At 44.2% G+C, this 22024-nt stretch overlaps 2 protein-coding genes across 2 annotated transcripts in view; both read left to right on the top strand.

Annotated features, from left to right (window-relative positions):
• Positions 1–558: 558 nt before the first annotated feature.
• On the top strand, positions 559–16767 carry LOC124023195 (fibrous sheath CABYR-binding protein-like). The gene is made up of 5 exons (XM_046337726.1): positions 559–1044; positions 8787–9817; positions 9910–10354; positions 10647–10701; positions 16736–16767. Exons 2-4 carry the CDS (start codon positions 8816–8818, stop codon positions 10688–10690), a joined length of 1491 nt encoding a protein of 496 aa, XP_046193682.1. The 5' UTR covers positions 559–1044; positions 8787–8815; the 3' UTR covers positions 10691–10701; positions 16736–16767.
• A 2058-nt stretch (positions 16768–18825) lies between these two features.
• Positions 18826–22024, top strand: part of LOC124023192 (ETS-related transcription factor Elf-2-like) — a 35000-nt gene continuing 31801 nt past the window's right edge. The window contains 1 exon segment of the mRNA XM_046337719.1: positions 18826–19166. The gene's annotated coding sequence lies outside the window, so the exon portion shown is untranslated.

Raw genomic sequence — 22024 nt, 5'->3', positions numbered from 1 at the left:
TTGAGCAGGCTCAAGGAAGTGACAGGTGCACAATCAATGTCTACTTAATGGGAAAAGCCTGAGCTGGAATGTGAAGCTACATGAAGCTAGCTCATTTCAGAAAAGCCTGAGCTGGAATGTGAAGCTACATGAAGCTAGCTCATTTCAGAAAAGCCTGAGCTGGAATGTGAAGCTACATGAAGCTAGCTCATTTCAGAAAAGCCTGAGCTGGAATGTGAAGCTACATGAAGCTAGCTCATTTCAGAAAAGCCTGAGCTGGAATGTGAAGCTAGCTCATTTCAGAAAAGCCTGAGCTGGAATGTGAAGCTAGCTCACTATAGAAAAGCATGAGTATATCTAGCTACGTTTGTAGTATACACCTCAGGGGTTTCCGGAGGGTTCAAAGGTCAAACTGCGTCACACATTAAAAGGTAGTTAACTGCTTAGCAGAGGACTAATAATTGAAAGCAGTTTAAACTTAATTTAGTATCCTTTTGTTCCTGATCAGGATACTTTCTACACAGGGACCAGACCACATGGTACAATTTAGAATCTGTCTTTAGGGGATCGATGTTAGAATTGGACAAAACCCTGTAGGGAGGGATAAGACCGTGTCCTCATCTTTCTCTCTATTCCACTTCTCTCTCTCGCTCTATCTCCTTCCAGAAGCAGCACCAGCAGCAGAGGAAGCAGCACCAGCAGCAGATGAAGCAGCAGATGAAGCAGCACCAGCAGCAGAGGAAGTAGAATCCCCAGAAGAACCGGCACCAGTAGAAGCAGAGGTGTTAGCCGAGGTGGTCGCTGAGACGGCCGCAGGCGAGGAGGCGCCTGCAGCAGCAGAGGAAGTCCTGGCAGAGGTCGCAACCAAATCCGTCGCTGTCCTAGAGGCGGTTGCAGAGGTTGCTGTGGAACCAGAGGTCGTTGCAGTTGAGGAGGCGCCCGCAGTGGAAGTTGCCGTGGTTACGGAAGAAGCTCCACCGGAGGCTGACGCAGAGGCCGCCATCGAGGACGTCGCAGATGCGGCTCCTGGCGTCGTGGAAGAGGTCGTTGCCGTGGAGGCCGCCGGTGAGGAAGTAGTGGCCGAAGTAGTGGCCGAGACGGCTCCCACCGCCCTGAGGCAGAAGCAGCGCCTGCCGCCGAGGTGGCAGCATGAGGGGTCAAAGGTCAACCTAGAGGGGTGTGTTTAGCTGTGGTGTGTCCCTCTTACTACTACCCCCCAACCCTATACCTGACCCCCCCTCTCACTAGCCCCCTCTATACCCTATTCCCTATGTAGTGCACTACATGGTTTAAAGTAGCACCCTACGTACGGATTAGGGTACCGTTCTGGATCACAGCCCCCTATCTACTAGCACATGTTACAATAGGAAGCAGGAGGTGGACTATGTTCTGTTGAAGAACACTTTAGTTAGGTATGATGTCATGGTAACGGGACAGCTGTCTCTTCTCCTTTCTGACTCCTTTACACCACAGCTAAATACATAGGCGTTTCAGGTTTTAAAATCATTCCCGCTCTATTTGTCAAGCGATATGGTCCTATTTATCAGTGGGGACAGGAGTGTTTTTTTTTCTGGTCGGATCGTGGTTGTTGGGGAAAACTCCTGGCGCTGTTTTTCTGAGGAGTTCCTAGGTGTTAAAGGGGAAGTCAAGGGAGATATTGGATTCATGATGGTACATGTTGTCCTGACCCACAAACCTATGTGCCTCTGAAATGGCACCCTATTCCCTATATAGGGCCCATAGGCTCTGGTCAAAAGTAGTACATTGTCACTATATAGGGAATCGGTTGCCTTTCTTGGACACTTCTAATGTAAAGTTTTCCCAAGTGGCCCTTAGAATTCAGGACAGAAAATGTCAACTTCTTTTCCTTCACTTTTGTCTGAATGACTTTGTCCCTTAAGATTCCAGATGGATGGCGGAGTTCTACATCATGTCAGTCTGCCGTCTTTGTTACAGTTTCCACTCCAACATGCTCCAAATTCAGATTGAAAGGAAGGTCAAGTTATGAACCTCGAGACGATAAGCACTTCAAGCAGGTTAAATGGTTATTATGCAAGTAATAAATATACCAGTCAGAGAAGCATTTTAATTGCTTTGTGAACTGCATCTTATTGTGAAATGTGACCAAAAACTGCTAGCTCCTTCCTCCTCCCTGCTCTCTCCTCCTCCTCCTCTGAGTGCTGCTCACACCTCTCCCTAGGATAAGCTCTAGAAGGATTAGTCGGTGATGTCATAAAGCTCCGTGTTCCAGTGCCCAAATGGAACTCCCAGTGATTGGAACTTTGGGGATCAGTTGGGTCTGTGTCCTCACTGATTTCTTTATGACATCATTTCTGTCTGATCCTCCTTATCACGTCCTAGACACTGTGCCAGGGAGAAGTCTGCCCCCACCAAGCACAGAAGGGATCACTCCCCCCCCCCCCCTGCCCCCAATGCTGAGCAAATAGGGCTGCAACCAGTGGTTCCGGAAGTGGATTCTCAACCCTCAAAACCCGTAGTGGTATCAAATATTAGCAATATTACTGTGCAACGTAGATGTTCTATTTTCACCCTGAGATTGCAAAACAATTTCTTATTGTTGATGTAGTGCACATCGGTTATGAACGTTTAAACCACGTTTGTATTGTCAGTCTGTTTCAAAGAGCACCAAAGCCTCCACTCACCATGGAGCCTCGCGGTCTGTATTGTCCAATCACAGAGCAGATACAAGTCACGTGATCTGTTAGCACCACATGATGTGGCGTCAAACAGATCACGTGACTTGGATCTGCTCTGTGGTTGGAAGATCCTACAGCTATCGCTATCGCGTACCATCATGTGTTCGCTAACAAACCACATGACTTGTATTCTGCTCTGTGATTGGATGACACAGCCCCCCGCTACACTTTTATTAAAAAACAAACATTTTAAAGCCATTTCTAATCTTTTCAATTATTTGGTTCATCCAGGAGATTTGTGTAGCTATTCATCATTTGAAACCGCGATAAGCAGCATGTATTATAAACAAGTGTTTATACAAAGGATTTGTGGCCCTGTCAGTTCCTGGAACCGTAACTGTGGGAAGAGGGGCGTGGCCCGTTGCAGCCCTAGGAAGTGTTGAATTAAAAGCGGGGTCTTGGATAAGTGCTTGGTGGGAAGTGACAACCACTAAAATGCACCTTTTTTAAAATGTTAAATACCTTGTTGTTTACAGAACCTTAAACCTTTACCTTCAACTTCAAACCTCACGTAACAAACTGTAGTAGTGCATTTCTCCTTTACCTGCCTTACCTCCTAGTGGAACGTTTTATCTAGAGGAGTCCACTACTAGTTTAATCAACCAACACTGCATTGTAACCACGGTGACTGACACAAACCAGCCAGGACTTACATGATGTCATGGAGCTGTCCAGGACGATGCTCCCAGGCTGCATCCCACATTTCACTTGCCCTCCTACCCACACACTACACATCACTTGATCATGCACACACTAACTACACATTTCATTTAATTATTTTACCTTCATTTAACTAGGCAAGTCAGTTAAGAACAAATTCTTATTTGCGATGACGGCCTACCCCGGCCAAACCTCCCTAACCCGGACGATGCCGGGCCCTATTGTGCGCTACGTTTCACCAGAGAACTATGTTTGTGGCCTATGGGCCCTGGTTTAAAACTAGTGCACTTTATAGGGATCCATTTGTGATGCAGACACACATTCTACTAATACTGTCACACTGTTTTTTCCCTTCCTTCAGCCAACCAATCATTCACCACCACCATCTGTCAAAAGGTCCAAGCTTTGTTTTGTTCGTTTAGTTTATTTGCGTCGATGCTGTTACGAGTCTGTCTTTTTATTTCCTAACTGTGAAAGGTAAACATTAAGGGAACATTTTTATAATAAACCCAACGATCTCACTTCAACACTACTGTTCTATTCATCTCCAACTCATCGACATTGGAAATGTTGTTCTGTCTGGAGATGGTCGCCATGGGCCAACTAATAATGCACCCTGACAACTTTAAGGAAATGTTTTCTAAAGTATCAGTGAAGAAGAGATTCAGGAAGCTGAAGTCCTTCAATAAAGACGTTGTCAGTTACTTCTATTGCGTCCATGTCTTCTATTGTCTTACCCTCACGTGTGTAATAAACACTGCGTTTTGTCTAACGTTTTTATCCAAATAGAAATGACCATTTCAGATTTTACATTTTTTTTTTTTAACAAAACAAAACATTTGCATATTAGGTCAGAGTTCCTGAACAGAACAAATGATTAAACAGTTTTCCAGGAAAAAAATGTTTTAAAATCAATATCGAAGCCTCACCTACACATTAGAAAGGTGTGGAGAGAATTTTCAATCCCAATGATAACTGACAATCAATAGCTCTCACCGATTACTGCGATCTGTAAGACCATGGATTTAATAATAATTAGACTCAGCATTGCAAAAAGATAGTACAGTTTATTCCCGAGAACGCTCTGAAGTCCATTATACAAAGACATCCATTTTATAGCTGTGCACATACTTCCACACAAACAGTAGGTATCCTACTCACATACTTCCACACAAACAGTAGGTATCCTACACACATACTTCCACACAAACAGTAGGTATCCTACTCACATACTTCCACACAACCAGTAGATATCCTACTCACATACTTCCACACAAACAGTAGGTATCCTACACACATACTTCCACACAAACAGTAGGTATCCTACTCACATACTTCCACACAAACAGTAGGTATCCTACACACATACTTCCACACAAACAGTAGGTATCCTACTCACATACTTCCACACAAACAGTAGGTATCCTACACACATACTTCCACACAAACAGTAGGTATCCTACTCACATACTTCCACACAAACAGTAGGTATCCTACACACATACTTCCACACAAACAGTAGGTATCCTACTCACATACTTCCACACAAACAGTAGATATCCTACGCACATACTTCCACACAACCAGTAGGTATCCTACGCACATACTTCCACACAAACAGTAGATATCCTACGCACATACTTCCACACAAACAGTAGGTATCCTACTCACATACTTCCACACAAACAGTAGGTATCCTACGCACATACTTCCACACAAACAGTAGGTATCCTACTCACATACTTCCACACAAACAGTAGGTATCCTACTCACATACTTCCACACAAACAGTAGGTATCCTACACACATACTTCCACACAAACAGTAGGTATCCTACGCACATACTTCCACACAAACAGTAGATATCCTACTCACATACTTCCACACAAACAGTAGATATCCTACTCACATACTTCCACACAAACAGTAGATATCCTACTCACATACTTCCACACAAACAGTAGATATCCTACTCACACAAACAGTAGGTATCCTTCCACACAAAACAGTAGGTATCCTACGCACATACTTCCACACAAACAGTAGGTATCCTACTCACGTACTTCCACACAAACAGTAGGTATCCTACTCACGTACTTCCACACAAACAGTAGGTATCCTACTCACGTACTTCCACACAAACAGTAGGTATCCTACTCACGTACTTCCACACAAACAGTAGGTATCCTACTCACGTACTTCCACACAAACAGTAGGTATCCTACTCACGTACTTCCACACAAACAGTAGGTATCCTACTCACGTACACACAAACAGTAGGTATCCTTCACGTACACAAAACAGTAGGTATCCTACTCACGTACTTCCACACAAACAGTAGGTATCCTACTCACGTGCTTCCACACAAACAGTAGGTATCCTACTCACGTACTTCCACACAAACAGTAGGTATCCTACGCACGTACACACAAACAGTAGGTATCCTACCACACACAAAACAGTAGGTATCCTACGCACATACTTCCACACAAACAGTAGATATCCTACGCACATACTTCCACACAAACAGTAGGTATCCTACTCACATACTTCCACACAAACAGTAGGTATCCTACACACATACTTCCACACAAACAGTAGATATCCTACGCACATACTTCCACACAAACAGTAGATATCCTACTCACATACTTCCACACAAACAGTAGGTATCCTACGCACATACTTCCACACAAACAGTAGGTATCCTACGCACATACTTCCACACAAACAGTAGGTATCCTACACACATACTTCCACACAAACAGTAGGTATCCTACACACATACTTCCACACAAACAGTAGGTATCCTACACACATACTTCCACACAAACAGTAGGTATCCTACACACATACTTCCACACAAACAGTAGGTATCCTACACACATACTTCCACACAAACAGTAGGTATCCTACACACATACTTCCACACAAACAGTAGGTATCCTACTCACATACTTCCACACAAACAGTAGGTATCCTACTCACATACTTCCACACAAACAGTAGGTATCCTACACACATACTTCCACACAAACAGTAGGTATCCTACACACATACTTCCACACAAACAGTAGGTATCCTACACACATACTTCCACACAAACAGTAGGTATCCTACGCACATACTTCCACACAAACAGTAGGTGAGTTTTATCTCCGTAGTTCTCACCACTGTGTATCACTACCCAGCCGACAGGTCCATTCCCCCCGAGATTCGGGGAACCTTGAGAAGTCCTCCCTATGCTCTCATAGGTTCCTCAGAGACCTAGCCAGGTCGGTCCAAACGCAGTTGAACTGTTCTCTGTTTTTTTTTCTTCGGCACACACATACAAGTTCAAATCCTAAGCTACGCCTTGCTCCGTGTGTTTTTCCACTATACAGATACATTGTTTAACCTAATTCAGACTAAAACCACACACATCATCAGATTGTAATTTTGATTCTAATCAATTTCATACAATTGTAAGGTTTCAGAGTGGGATTATTTTATCATCATTCAACATATACATTATTTTATTTTATTTTATCAAAAGGCAGGTTTTGTTAAATATTTACCAGTTATGTAGAACCTAATAGTTCCCACACCCACCCATCCGTAACCTAGAACTCCTCTAGTCTAGACATACCCATGACCGTACATTGCTTTGAGTTTAGGGTTTTGGTAGCAGTTGGATATTCCTTTTATGATCATCTATATCAGGTGCCTCAATGCCATGTTCATGCTCCCATGTGTATTGAAGGGTTTTATGTAGCTGTGTGTGATCTTTTACTTCAGCATAGACCTCTTGTACCAGATTTCAGAACTGTCTAGTCTCTGTGCCTGTCAGGCTTCCAACCCAGAACTGGTCCAAACTGGTCTGTAGCCGCAGCAACAGATTGATTTGACAGGTCTGGCTCTACGGGTTTTACAACATCAAAGCACATGTAAAAACACTAAACCATGATTAGTTATTAAATAACATTCACCTTTTTAATGCTTTGTCTTTGTGTTTAGTATAATGGTACTTGGCATGAATTGTTTTCTAGTTTTTAATTTGTAGGCTGTTTAAAGTAGTGCACACATACCAGGCAGTCAGACTACCAGCAGTTGATCAACACTGTCCAATGGCCTTAGGCCCTGTGCACATCCAAACACGACCAGGAACTGGATTGAATGAGCAGTTCAGAGAACAAAATGGATCTGTACACGGTTGGATACTCCCGAAGTTGAGTGTTAATCAATCATCACACACCAGCCTGTAGTAGGGTCTTTATCAACAAACCTCCAGGTTTATATCCTCACTACACAGACGAGGGGCATGACACGGCTGCTGGACTAGTCCCATGTGTTTAGACTCCCCCAGATGGTCACGCCCCCCCCATGGCAGAATGATGTCATCCTGAGCCCTGAGGTGAATGGAAGGTAAGTCCAGTAGATGGTAAACAATGTTTTAATTATTTTTTTTATAAAGACTGGATCTTCCCAGAATGTTGTTACTTATTCACACGTGATTTGATATCTGTAATGGTTACTCTGTGAAGGTTGTAACAATAACACTCACCCACATCTAACATGGCTACTCTGTGAAGGTTGTAACAATAACACTATCACCCACATCTAACATGGTTACTCTGTGAAGGTTGTAACAATAACACTATCACCCACATCTAACATGGTTACTCTGTGAAGGTTGTAACAATAACACTATCACCCACATCTAACATGGTTACTCTGTGAAGGTTGTAACAATAACACTATCACCCACATCTAACATGGCTACTCTGTGAAGGTTGTGACTGATTTTAGTATGGTATCTGTTGTAACAATAACACTCACCCACATCTAACATGGTTACTCTGTGAAGGTTGTAACAATAACACTATCACCCACATCTAACATGGTTACTCTGTGAAGGTTGTAACAATAACACTATCACCCACATCTAACATGGTTACTCTGTGAAGGTTGTAACAATAACACTATCACCCACATCTAACATGGTTACTCTGTGAAGGTTGTAACAATAACACTATCACACACATCTAACATGGTTACTCAGTGAAGGTTGTAACAATAACACTATCACCCACATCTAACATGGTTACTCTGTGAAGGTTGTGACTGATTTTAGTATGGTATCTGTTGTAACAAATAACACTCACCCACATCTAACATGGTTACTCTGTGAAGGTTGTAACAATAACACTCACCCACATCTAACATGGTTACTCTGTGAAGGTTGTAACAATAACACTATCACCCACATCTAACATGGTTACTCTGTGAAGGCAGTGACTGATTTTAGTATGGTATCTGCTGATCTGCTCCATCTTTTGTATATACAATATTTTTGTAAATACTATTCTGAAAAGCTGTGCGTTTCTGCAGTTATACAGGCAGCCTTTTTGTCTTTCTTGTATGACTGACATGACTTGCTTCTCTTTTTAGATGCTGTGTCTGACATCACGTCTGCCTCCATGAAGCTCCTGGCCAGTTCTGAGATCGCTGCTGCCTCGGTAGCTGAGAGGAGGCTCATGCACGCCGTCCAATACCTAGAAGACCGGACTGAAGAATCCTCACTCGCTCCCGCCGAGGACATTCTAGATTCCCTGGCGGTTCCTGAAGCTAAGGTAGAGGAGGAAGTGTTATCTGTGGAGGGGGAAGTGGCAGAAGCACCAGCTGCAGAAATCTTGGAAACTGAAGAGCCCAAACCAGAAGAGGAGGCTGTTGCCACCCCTAATGTCACAGAGGAAGTGGTTGCTGAAGAGACCCCTGAGCCGGAGGAAGTGGTTGCTGAAGAGACCCCTGAGCCAGAGGAAGTAGTTCCGGTCGTCGTAGAGGAAGCTCCAGCTGCTGTTGCAGAGGAGGAGATGGCTGCGGCTCCCCTAGAGGCCACAGAGACCCCTGCCACTGTGGAAGCACCTGAGGCTGAGGCTTCTGCCGCTGTGGAAGCACCTGAGGCTGAGGCTTCTGCCGCTGTGGAAGCACCTGAGGCTGAGGCTTCTGCCGCTGTGGAAGCACCTGAGGCTGAGGCTTCTGCCGCTGTGGAAGCACCTGAGGCTGAGGCTTCTGCCGCTGTGGAAGCACCTGAGGCTGAGGCTTCTGCCGCTGTGGAAGCACCTGAGGCTGAGGCTTCTGCCGCTGTGGAAGCACCTGAGGCTGAGGCTTCTGCCGCTGTGGAAGCACCTGAGGCTGAGGCTTCTGCCGCTGTGGAGACAGCCCAAGTGTCTGAGGTTGAGGCGCTCGTCGTGGAGGCTGTGGAGACAGCCCAAGTGTCTGAGGATGAGGCGCTCGTCGTGGAGGCTGTGGAGACAGCCCAAGTGTCTGAGGATGAGGCGCTCGTCGTGGAGGCTGTGGAGACAGCCCAAGTGTCTGAGGATGAGGCGCTCGTCGTTGAGGCTGTGGAGACAGCCCAAGTGTCTGAGGATGAGGCGCTCGTCGTGGAGGCTGTGGAGACAGCCCAAGTGTCTGAGGATGAGGCGCTCGTCGTTGAGGCTGTGGAGACAGCCCAAGTGTCTGAGGATGAGGCGCTCTTCAGGCTGTGGAGACAGCCCAAGTGTCTGAGGATGAGGCGCTCGTCGTGGAGGCGGCGATGCTGGCAGCAGCCTCAGCCCTGGATGTCGAGGCAGTGGAGGCAGAGGCTGCCCCGGCTGAGGAAGTCAAGGAGGCCCTCTTCACTTCATGCCACCAATGTGAAGCCCCAGCTTCTGAGGCTGATGTGGCAGTCACCCCCATGGAGGTTGTAGAGGCTGCATCTGTGGGGGAAGTAGAGGCTCCCCCTGCTGGTGTGGAGGAGGCAGTCGTCGAGGGTGAGGCAGTGGAGGTGACCGCAGAGGAGCGCGCCACCGATTGGCCTGCTGAGGTGACCGCAGAGGAGCACGCCACCGATTGGCCTGCTGAGGTGACCGCAGAGGAGCACGCCACCGATTGGCCTGCTGAGGTGACCGCAGAGGAGCACGCCACCGATTGGCCTGCTGAGGTGACCGCAGAGGCAGTGGAGGAAGCCAAGGTGGAAGGTAAGTCAGATCTCTACACTCTATTTCTCATGTGAGATTTTTAGTGTAGGTTTATTATTATTATTATTTACATACATTTAGAGTTAGGAAAAGGCAGACGATTTAGATTAATAATATTGCTTGTATTCTTTGAGTTAAGGGCCCTTTGGTCACTAGCAACAGAGGACATGTTTAATTTTTATAATGTTATTAATTAGGATTAAAAAAAACAAATGTAAGACCCTGTCCAATACCACATATAATACAATACCTACTGTGGCCCGTTTCTGTCCCACCTTTACTATGCCAACAGGAGAGACTGCCAGGCCAGTAAAGAGGTCCTGCTCAGTGATGTGATAGTACAGAAGGTAAATAGAATGACACACAGAATTAGAACGAGGACCACAGACAGAATTAGAACTAGGACCACAGACAGAATTAGAACTAGGACCACACACAGAATTAGAACGAGGACCACAGACAGAATTAGAACGAGGACCACAGACAGAATTAGAACGAGGACCACAGACAGAATTAGAACTAGGACCACACACAGAATTAGAACGAGGACCACACACAGAATTAGAACTTAGAACGAGGACCACAGACAGAATTAGAACTAGGACCACAGACAGAATTAGAACTAGGACCACAGACAGAATTAGAACGAGGACCACAGACAGAATTAGAACGAGGACCACAGACAGAATTAGAACGAGGACCACAGACAGAATTAGAACTAGGACCACAGACAGAATTAGAACGAGGACCACAGACAGAATTAGAACGAGGACCACAGACAGAATTAGAACTAGGACCACAGACAGAATTAGAACGAGGACCACAGACAGAATTAGAACTAGGACCACAGACAGAATTAGAACTAGGACCACAGACAGAATTAGAACTAGGACCACAGACAGAATTAGAACGAGGACCACAGACAGAATTAGAACGAGGACCACAGACAGAATTAGAACTAGGACCACAGACAGAATTAGAACTAGGACCACAGACAGAATTAGAACGAGGACCACACACAGAATTAGAACGAGGACCACACACAGAATTAGAACGAGGACCACAGACAGAATTAGAACGAGGACCACAGACAGAATTAGAACGAGGACCACAGAATTAGAACAGGACCACACACAGAATTAGAACGAGGACCACAGACAGAATTAGAACGAGGACCACAGACAGAATTAGAACGAGGACCACAGACAGAATTAGAACGAGGACCACAGACAGAATTAGAACGAGGACCACAGACAGAATTAGAACGAGGACCACAGACAGAATTAGAACGAGGACCACACACAGAATTAGAACGAGGACCACAGACAGAATTAGAACTAGGACCACAGACAGAATTAGAACTAGGACCACAGACAGAATTAGAACTAGGACCACAGACAGAATTAGAACTAGGACCACAGACAGAATTAGAACTAGGACCACAGACAGAATTAGAACGAGGACCACAGAACAGGACCACAGACAGAATTAGAACGAGGACCACACACAGAATTAGAACGAACTAGGACCACAGACAGAATTAGAACTAGGATTAGAACTAGGACCACAGACAGAATTAGAACTAGGACCACAGACAGAATTAGAACGAGGACCACAGACAGAATTAGAACGAGGACCACAGACAGAATTAGAACGAGGACCACAGACAGAATTAGAACGAGGACCACAGACAGAATTAGAACGAGGACCACAGACAGAATTAGAACGAGGACCACAGACAGAATTAGAACGAGGACCACAGACAGAATTAGAACGAGGACCACAGACAGAATTAGAACGAGGACCACAGACAGAATTAGAACGAGGACCACAGACAGAATTAGAACGAGGACCACAGACAGAATTAGAACGAGGACCACAGACAGAATTAGAACGAGGACCACAGACAGAATTAGAACGAGGACCACAGACAGAATTAGAACACACAGAATTAGAACGAGGACCACAGACAGAATTAGAACGAGGACCACACACAGAATTAGAACGAGGACCACACACAGAATTAGAACGAGGACCACACACAGAATTAGAACGAGGACCACACACAGAATTAGAACGAGGACCACAGACAGAATTAGAACGAGGACCACAGACAGAATTAGAACGAGGACCACAGACAGAATTAGAACGAGGACCACAGACAGAATTAGAACGAGGACCACAGACAGAATTAGAACGAGGACCACAGACAGAATTAGAACGAGGACCACAGACAGAATTAGAACGAGGACCACAGACAGAATTAGAACGAGGACCACAGACAGAATTAGAACGAGGACCACAGACAGAATTAGAACGAGGACCACAGACAGAATTAGAACGAGGACCACAGACAGAATTAGAACGAGGACCACAGACAGAATTAGAACGAGGACCACAGACAGAATTAGAACGAGGACCACAGACAGAATTAGAACAGGACCACAGACAGAATTAGAACGAGGACCACAGACAGAATTAGAACGAGGACCACAGACAGAATTAGAACGAGGACCACAGACAGAATTAGAACGAGGACCACAGACAGAATTAGAACGAGGACCACAGACAGAATTAGAACGAGGACCACAGACAGAATTAGAACGAGGACCACAGACAGAATTAGAACGAGGACCACAGACAGAATTAGAACGAGGACCACAGACAGAATTAGAACGAGGACCACAGACAGAATTAGAACGAGGACCACAGACAGAATTAGAACGAGGACCACAGACAGAATTAGAACGAGGACCACAGACAGAATTAGAACGAGGACCACAGACAGAATTAGAACCCACAGACAGAATTAGAACGAGGACCACAGACAGAATTAGAACGAGGACCACAGACAGAATTAGAACGAGGACCACAGACAGAATTAGAACGAGGACCACAGACAGAATTAGAACGAGGACCACAGACAGAATTAGAACGAGGACCACAGACAGAATTAGAACGAGGACCACAGACAGAATTAGAACGAGGACCACAGACAGAATTAGAACGAGGACCACAGACAGAATTAGAACGAGGACCACAGACAGAATTAGAACGAGGACCACAGACAGAATTAGAACGAGGACCACAGACAGAATTAGAACGAGGACCACAGACAGAATTAGAACGAGGACCACAGACAGAATTAGAACGAGGACCACAGACAGAATTAGAACGAGGACCACAGACAGAATTAGAACGAGGACCACAGACAGAATTAGAACGAGGACCACAGACAGAATTAGAACGAGGACCACAGACAGAATTAGAACGAGGACCACAGACAGAATTAGAACGAGGACCACAGACAGAATTAGAACGAGGACCACAGACAGAATTAGAACGAGGACCACAGACAGAATTAGAACGAGACCCACAGACAGAATTAGAACGAGGACCACAGACAGAATTAGAACGAGGACCACAGACAGAATTAGAACGAGGACCACAGACAGAATTAGAACGAGGACCACAGACAGAATTAGAACGAGGACCACAGACAGAATTAGAACGAGGACCACAGACAGAATTAGAACGAGGACCACAGACAGAATTAGAACGAGGACCACAGACAGAATTAGAACGAGGACCACAGACAGAATTAGAACGAGGACCACAGACAGAATTAGAACGAGGACCACAGACAGAATTAGAACGAGGACCACAGACAGAATTAGAACGAGGACCACAGACAGAATTAGAACGAGGACCACAGACAGAATTAGAACGAGGACCACAGACAGAATTAGAACGAGGACCACAGACAGAATTAGAACGAGGACCACAGACAGAATTAGAACGAGGACCACAGACAGAATTAGAACGAGGACCACAGACAGAATTAGAACGAGGACCACAGACGTTCCCATTCTAAACAACATTCCATTAGAATTCCGATCATGCAGTTTGATCATGTCATTAGAATTCTGTGCCCTTCATAATTCCACACATTCCGAATCTTTCACACAAGCAAATTACATTATTTTCACAGCTACTGTATGTCTGCTCAATATATTCTAATTCTATGGACGGAACACATTGACCCCAGCTAGCTAGTAGTTGCTAATGCTTGCATGTTGCATTACACATTGGCCCCAGCTAGCTAGTAGTTGCTAATGCTTGCATGTTGCATTACACATTGGCCCCAGCTAGCTAGTAGTTGCTAATGCTTGCATGTTGCATTACACATTGGCCCCAGCTAGCTAATAGTTGCTAATGCTTGCATGTTGCATTACACATTGGCCCCAGCTAGCTAGTAGTTGCTAATGCTTGCATGTTCCATTACACATTGGCCCCAGCTAGCTAGTAGTTGCTAATGCTTGCATGTTGCATTACACATTGGCCCCAGCTAGCTAGTAGTTGCTAATGCTTGCATGTTGCATTACACATTGGCCCCAGCTAGCTAGTAGTTGCTAATGCTTGCATGTTGCATTACACATTGACCCCAGCTAGCTAGTAGTTGCTAATGCTTGCATGTTGCATTACACATTGGCCCCAGCTAGCTAGTAGTTGCTAATGCTTGCATGTTGCATTACACATTGGCCCCAGCTAGCTAGTAGTTGCTAATGCTTGCATGTTGCATTACACATTGGCCCCAGCTAGCTAGTAGTTGCTAATGCTTGCATGTTGCATTACACATTGGCCCCAGCTAGCTAGTAGTTGCTAATGCTTGCATGTTGCATTACGCATTGGCCCCAGCTAGCTAGTAGTTGCTAATGCTTGCATGTTGCATTACACATTGACCCCAGCTAGCTAGTAGTTGCTAATGCTTGCATGTTGCATTACACATTGGCCCCAGCTAGCTAGTAGTTGCTAATGCTTGCATGTTGCATTACACATTGGCCCCAGCTAGCTAATAGTTGCTAATGCTTGCATGTTGCATTACACATTGGCCCCAGCTAGCTAATAGTTGCTAATGCTTGCATGTTCCATTACACATTGGCCCCAGCTAGCTAGTAGTTGCTAATGCTTGCATGTTGCATTACACATTGGCCCCAGCTAGCTAGTAGTTGCTAATGCTTGCATGTTGCATTACACATTGGCCCCAGCTAGCTAGTAGTTGCTAATGCTTGCATGTTGCATTACACATTGGCCCCAGCTAGCTAGTAGTTGCTAATGCTTGCATGTTGCATTACACATTGGCCCCAGCTAGCTAGTAGTTGCTAATGCTTGCATGTTGCATTACTTGGCCCCAGCTAGCAGTAGTTGCTAATGCTTGCATGTTGCATTACATTGCCCCAGCTAGCTAGTAGTTGCTAATGCTTGCATGTTGCAACACATTGGCCCCAGCTAGCTGTCAATGCAAACATGTTGCATTAACATAAAACCCAGCTAGCTAGTAGTTGCTAATGCTTGCATGTTGCATTCCCCAGCTAGCTATTTAATGCTTGCATTTGCATACACATTGGCCCCAGCTAGCTAGTAGTTGCTAATGCTTGCATGTTGCATTACACATTGGCCCCAGCTAGCTAGTAGTTGCTAATGCTTGCATGTTGCATTACACATGGCCCCAGCTAGCTACACTAGTTGCTAATGCTTGCATGTTGCACACATTGGCCCCAGCTAGCTAGTAGTTGCTAATGCTTGCATGTTGCATTACACATTGGCCCCAGCTAGCTAGTAGTTGCTAATGCTTGCATGTTGCATTACACATTGGCCCCAGCTAGCTAGTAGTTGCAATGCTTGCATGTTGCATTACACATTGGCCCCAGCTAGCTAGTAGTTGCTAATGCTTGCATGTTGCATTACACATTGGCCCCAGCTAGCTAGTAGTTGCTAATGCTTGCATGTTGCATTACAATTGGCCCCAGCTAATAAGTAGTTGCTAATGCTTGCATGTTGCAGGCCATACACAACATATAGGCCCCAGCTAGTAATAGTTCTTCTTGCATGTTGCATTACACATTGAGCTAGCTAGTAGTTGCTAATGCTTGCATGTTGCATTACACATTGGCCCCAGCTCTAGAGTTGCTAATGCTTGCATGTTGCATTACACATTGGCCCCAGCTAGAGTAGTTGCTAATGCTTGCATGTGATTACAAAAGTAGTTGCTAATGCTTTTTTTTGCATTACACATTGGCCCCAGCTAATAATAGTTGCTAATGCTTGCATGTTGCATTACACATTGGCCCCAGCTAGCTAGTAGTTGCTAATGCTTGCATGTTGCATTACACATTGGCCCCAGCTGGTTGTAGGTTGGTAATGCTTGCATGACACATTGGCCCCAGCTAGCTAGTAGTTGCTAATGCTTGCATGTTGACTAGCATTGGCTCCAGCTAGCTAGTAGTTGCTAATGCTTGCATGTTGCATTACACATTGGCTTAGCTGCTAGGAAGGATACATGGATTTTCACTAAATACTGTTATTCTTTTTCCTTCCCAGGTGCACAGAGTATGAGCCTGATGTTGCTGAAGCCCAGTCCTGACTGGAGACCAGCTAGATGTGCCTTCTGGAACAGTCAACACCCACAGCTGTCAACCAAACAGGACGATCAACATAAAACACACACAGAATTAGAACTGGTTTGAATTGAATTCTATAATTCTATTTAACTCATTATATATTTAACTGTTGTCGAATGACAACCGTTGTCAACCCGGTAACTACATTCCCGGTTCTCACTCAGTTTCTTGGTCTTGTATTTTCCCTACCCATGGTGAGGTGACACTTCTGTAAGGGTTTGAAGTCTGACTTTATTCCTAGGCTCAGACCCAAATGACACCTTATACCCAATATAGTGTACTTTTGACCAGGGTCCGGGGGAATAGGGTGCCATTTGGGATGGATAGCAACTATTTCTCAGTACCACCCTGTTCCCCACAGTGTCACTGTTACCAAGCTGACAAAGACCACTTGAATGTATTTGAAGTTACTTGATAAATTATTGTGTACTTTTGTATTGCCTAATGAAATCTGACTATTTTGTTTTTGATTCAATGAAATAAGATCTGAATTGCTGTATTAAACAGTAGGCCATTAGACAACATATAGATGATTGTGTTCTTCAGAGACTGTTGAGTAAGTTCTGCATGGAGTTTTTTATCCAATCAGGGAACATCTAGATTAAGTTTAGTTCTCAAGCCAGTAGACTGTTGGTAGACAGTGTTGTACCCATGTGATGTAAAAAATAAAATGTTTTTTTTTTCAGTCCAATAATAATTTATGTAATAGCTTTGCAGGTGGGGTGGTTGTGGGGTGGTTGTGGGGTGGTTGTGGGGTGGTTGTGGGGTGGTTGTGGGGTGGTTGTGGGTTGGTTGTGTGTGACACAGTATGGAAAGACTAGTTTTAATATCCAAACTAACACTATCCTGTCACTATAGCCATGTGTATATTTTGTATAGAAAGACTAGTTTGAAGATCCAAACTAACACTATCCTGTCACTATAGCCATGTGTATACTTTGTATAGAAAGACTAGTTTTAATATCCAAACTAACACTATCCTGTCACTATAGCCATGTGTATATTTTGTATAGAAAGACTAGTTTGAAGATCCAAACTAACACTATCCTGTCACTTATTTAAGTCATTAATGTAAGTACTGGCAAAAGTTACTCTGATGTCATACTCAGAAACGTGTCATATGTTGTATTTCTAGATTAAATGGAGCTGTACGCTTATTCATAATGGACAAGTGGACTGTCCACTTTGACTTTGAACTTAATTGACATGATTCCATATCTAATTATGAGATTCAATTTGGAGAGCCCTTTTTTAATGGATGAAATGATCAATTCAATAATTGTTTTATTATGTATAGTATCTGTTATTGTGAAGACAAATTCTTTGTAAATAAATAAAGGAGATTTAAACTGTTTGGTTGGCAATGTAATTATTGTGATGTTTTTGTATACTACAGGATAAAACGACAACATTTGGGACAGTAGATGGAGCTCCAATACTTCCATTCAATCCGTTTGAATGGGTAACAGTCTCATTCAGCCAATGTTTATTGACATGTATTCATTAGTGACTGGATGGCTACATGACTAGCAGTAGTGACTAGCAGTAGTGACTAGCTAGTGACTGGCAGTAGTGACTAGCAGTAGTGACTGCAGCAGCAGTAGTGACTAGCAGTAGTGACTAGTGACTAGCAGTAGTGACAGTAGTGACTAGCAGTAGTGACTAGCAGTAGTGACTGGCAGCAGTAGTGACCAGCAGTAGTGACCAGCAGTAGTGACCAGCAGTAGTGACTAGCAGTAGTGACTGGCAGTAGTGACTAGCAGTAGTGACTGGCTGTAGTGCAAATTATATGTAAAGAAACGCACAGAGAACGGACATATCCTTCAGAAAATAATTTGATACACAACAGAGAAATGAAGTTATTATATTTCAATGCTACGAAACATAACATCAGTAGTATAAGAATTTTGGAAAATGTCGCAAAAATATAAATGATGCTATTTATGGGGAAGGCAGTTGCCGTTCTGCGTGACGTCACGGCCGGTGTGTCGCTCCTTTGACCCGAATCTCTCCTCCCAGCAACAACGAGTCCAGCCCCCTTGGAAAACCCCCCTCCACCGTTTTATATATCGTTCAGAATAACATAGAAACGTGCTTTCACCACGACCAGAAACAAACCCAAATGTATCTAGTTTTACACTATGCGGCATAGTGATCTGGTTCGCTCACAACAAACGGGCTGCTTTTAGTTACCGTCAGCGAGCCTTTAACGTTTAGCACCGCTAGCTGGCTCTGTTCGGGAGGAGGTTACCGAGTGGCACAGGCAGCAGCCAGCGTTACCATTGTCTGTTGTTGCCTCGGCCTGGCATCAGCAACCCCCTTCTTGGACTGGGCAGAGGAGGCATTTCAAGGTAAAGGAGAGTCTTGTAAACTATCCGTATGCTAAATTCTGCAACACTATCTAACAACGAGCTGATAATGGTGAGTACCGGAACATATGCATGTTAACTAACTAACTAGAGAGAGGAGAGGGTGTCACAATTTAGCCAGCGTTAGTTAATCATGGTAACTAGTTAGCTTAGTTGTTGTGGTTATTAAATAAATCAAGTATTTAATCAATGTTCATGTTTGAGAGCGAGAGAGAGAGGGCTCCAGGAAGTCACAGTGAAATGTCCCTCTAGTTAACTTAGTATCCCAGTGTTGTACATGTCGCCCTCGGTTGTGTTTTAATACCATACATTTACACGGGCAATGCCCCTGGTAATCACCATTTAACCCCTACAACCACAATATACTATCACCCAAGAGCAGGACTACAGACCACAGTAGTGTCGGCAATAGCTGCACAGGCGTCGGTGGGTTTTGTCAATCACTTTTTGTGTCGTTTATCAGACACTATTTTCCAGAGCGACTTACAGTAAGTAGTTAGTGGACACATTTTCACATTTCATTTTCGTACATTTGATTAATAAGTTAATCAGATGAGATAAAAACAGACGTTGCTCTGTCTCTGTCTGACAGCAGCGTTATCTTGCCCTAGATAAGACGATGGCGGGTACTTGACATTTGGCCTGTAATAACTGCTTCCCTCGCAAGGAATTTGTGACGAGCTGCTAATGCAAACAAACTGATAACTAACTAAATGAGAAGCGCTGGCCTAGAATAACCTTTGACCCAGCAAGCTAGGCCCTGAAGGATAGTTATCTCACAAGTGAACAACGGTTTCAGCCTGGCACTCATGTCCTTGTTGGGCAACCAGTAACTAGAGTACAACAGACACATTTAACACAGTGAAACTTGCAGTGTCCCGACTGTTGAACAGAAAGCTTACCTTTAACTTGAATATTACATATTGGGTGAATGTTTGGTTGGTTCCCAAGAGGGGGTGGGAAACCAAGGTCTGGTGGTGGGATGGACCCCAGGGTTACCATAGTGATATGAGAAGGGGTAGTGGGGTGGCAGGGGATGAATAAATGGTCACGGTGAGGGTTGGGTTTCCAGGTCAAACTCTGGCACTGATAGGAGACTGTCCTTGTAGAGTAGCATACCACTGTGTGTATCTCCTCCTGATAGGCTACTTCATCTTGGAGCCGTGCTGAGCACACAGTCTAGTCTACATCCATTCTCTCAGACACGGACTGGTATAAATAATATGACCTCTCACTGACTGACTGGTATCAATAATATGACCTCTCACTGACTGACTGGTATCAATAATATGACCTCTCACTGACTGACTGGTATCAATAATATGACCTCTCACTGACTGACTGGTATCAATAATATGACCTCTCACTGACTGACTGGTATCAATAATATGACCTCTCACTGACTGACTGGTATCAATAATATGACCTCTCACTGACTGACTGGTATCAATAATATGACCTCTCACTGACTGACTGGTATCAATAATATGACCTCTCACTGACTGACTGGTATCAATAATATGACCTCTCACTGACTGACTGGTATCAATAATATGACCTCTCACTGACTGACTGGTATCAATAATATGACCTCTCACTGACTGACTGGTATCAATAATATGACCTCTCACTGACTGACTGGTATCAATAATATGACCTCTCACTGACTGACTGGTATCAATAATATGACCTCTCACTGACTGACTGGTATCAATAATATGACCTCTCACTGACTGACTGGTATCAATAATATGACCTCTCACTGACTGACTGGTATCAATAATATGACCTCTCACTGACTGACTGGTATCAATAATATGACCTCTCACTGACTGACTGGTATCAATAATATGACCTCTCACTGACTGACTGGTATCAATAATATGACCTCTCACTGACTGACTGGTATCAATAATATGACCTCTCACTGACTGACTGGTATCAATAATATGACCTCTCACTGACTGACTGGTATCAATAATATGACCTCTCACTGACTGACTGGTATCAATAATATGACCTCTCACTGACTGACTGGTATCAATAATATGACCTCTCACTGACTGACTGGTATCAATAATATGACCTCTCACTGACTGACTGGTATCAATAATATGACCTCTCACTGACTGACTGGTATCAATAATATGACCTCTCACTGACTGACTGGTATCAATAATATGACCTCTCACTGACTGACTGGTATCAATAATATGACCTCTCACTGACTGACTGGTATCAATAATATGACCTCTCACTGACTGACTGGTATCAATAATATGACCTCTCACTGACTGACTGGTATCAATAATATGACCTCTCACTGACTGACTGGTATCAATAATATGACCTCTGACTGACTGGTATCAATAATATGACCTCTCACTGACTGACTGGTATCAATAATATGACCTCTCACTGACTGACTGGTATCAATAATATGACAGTTGATGGTGAATGACTGCTAGTGTCTGTCTGTAACTGTTGATGTTGCTGTGGGAGATGTTACAGTTGATGGTGAATGACTGCTAGTGTCTGTCTGTAACTGATGTTGCTGTGGGAGATGTTACACTGATGGTGAATGACTCTCAGTGTCTGTCTGTAACTGTTGATGTTGCTGTGGGAGATGTTACAGTTGATGGTGAATGACTGCTAGTGTCTGTCTGTAACTGTTGATGTTGCTGTGGGAGATGTTACAGTTGATGGTGAATGACTGCTAGTGTCTGTCTGTAACTGTTGATGTTGCTGTGGGAGATGTTACAGTTGATGGTGAATGACTGCTAGTGTTTGTCTGTGGGTGTGTGAGATCATCTGATGTTGGCTTGTGTGTGTGCACTTTA

Source organism: Oncorhynchus gorbuscha, unplaced genomic scaffold, assembly GCF_021184085.1.
Source record: "Oncorhynchus gorbuscha isolate QuinsamMale2020 ecotype Even-year unplaced genomic scaffold, OgorEven_v1.0 Un_scaffold_1537, whole genome shotgun sequence".
NCBI classification, from domain to species: Eukaryota; Metazoa; Chordata; class Actinopteri; order Salmoniformes; family Salmonidae; genus Oncorhynchus; species Oncorhynchus gorbuscha.
Note: the sequence above shows the minus strand (reverse complement) of the source record. Positions and strands in the feature narration are given on the sequence as shown.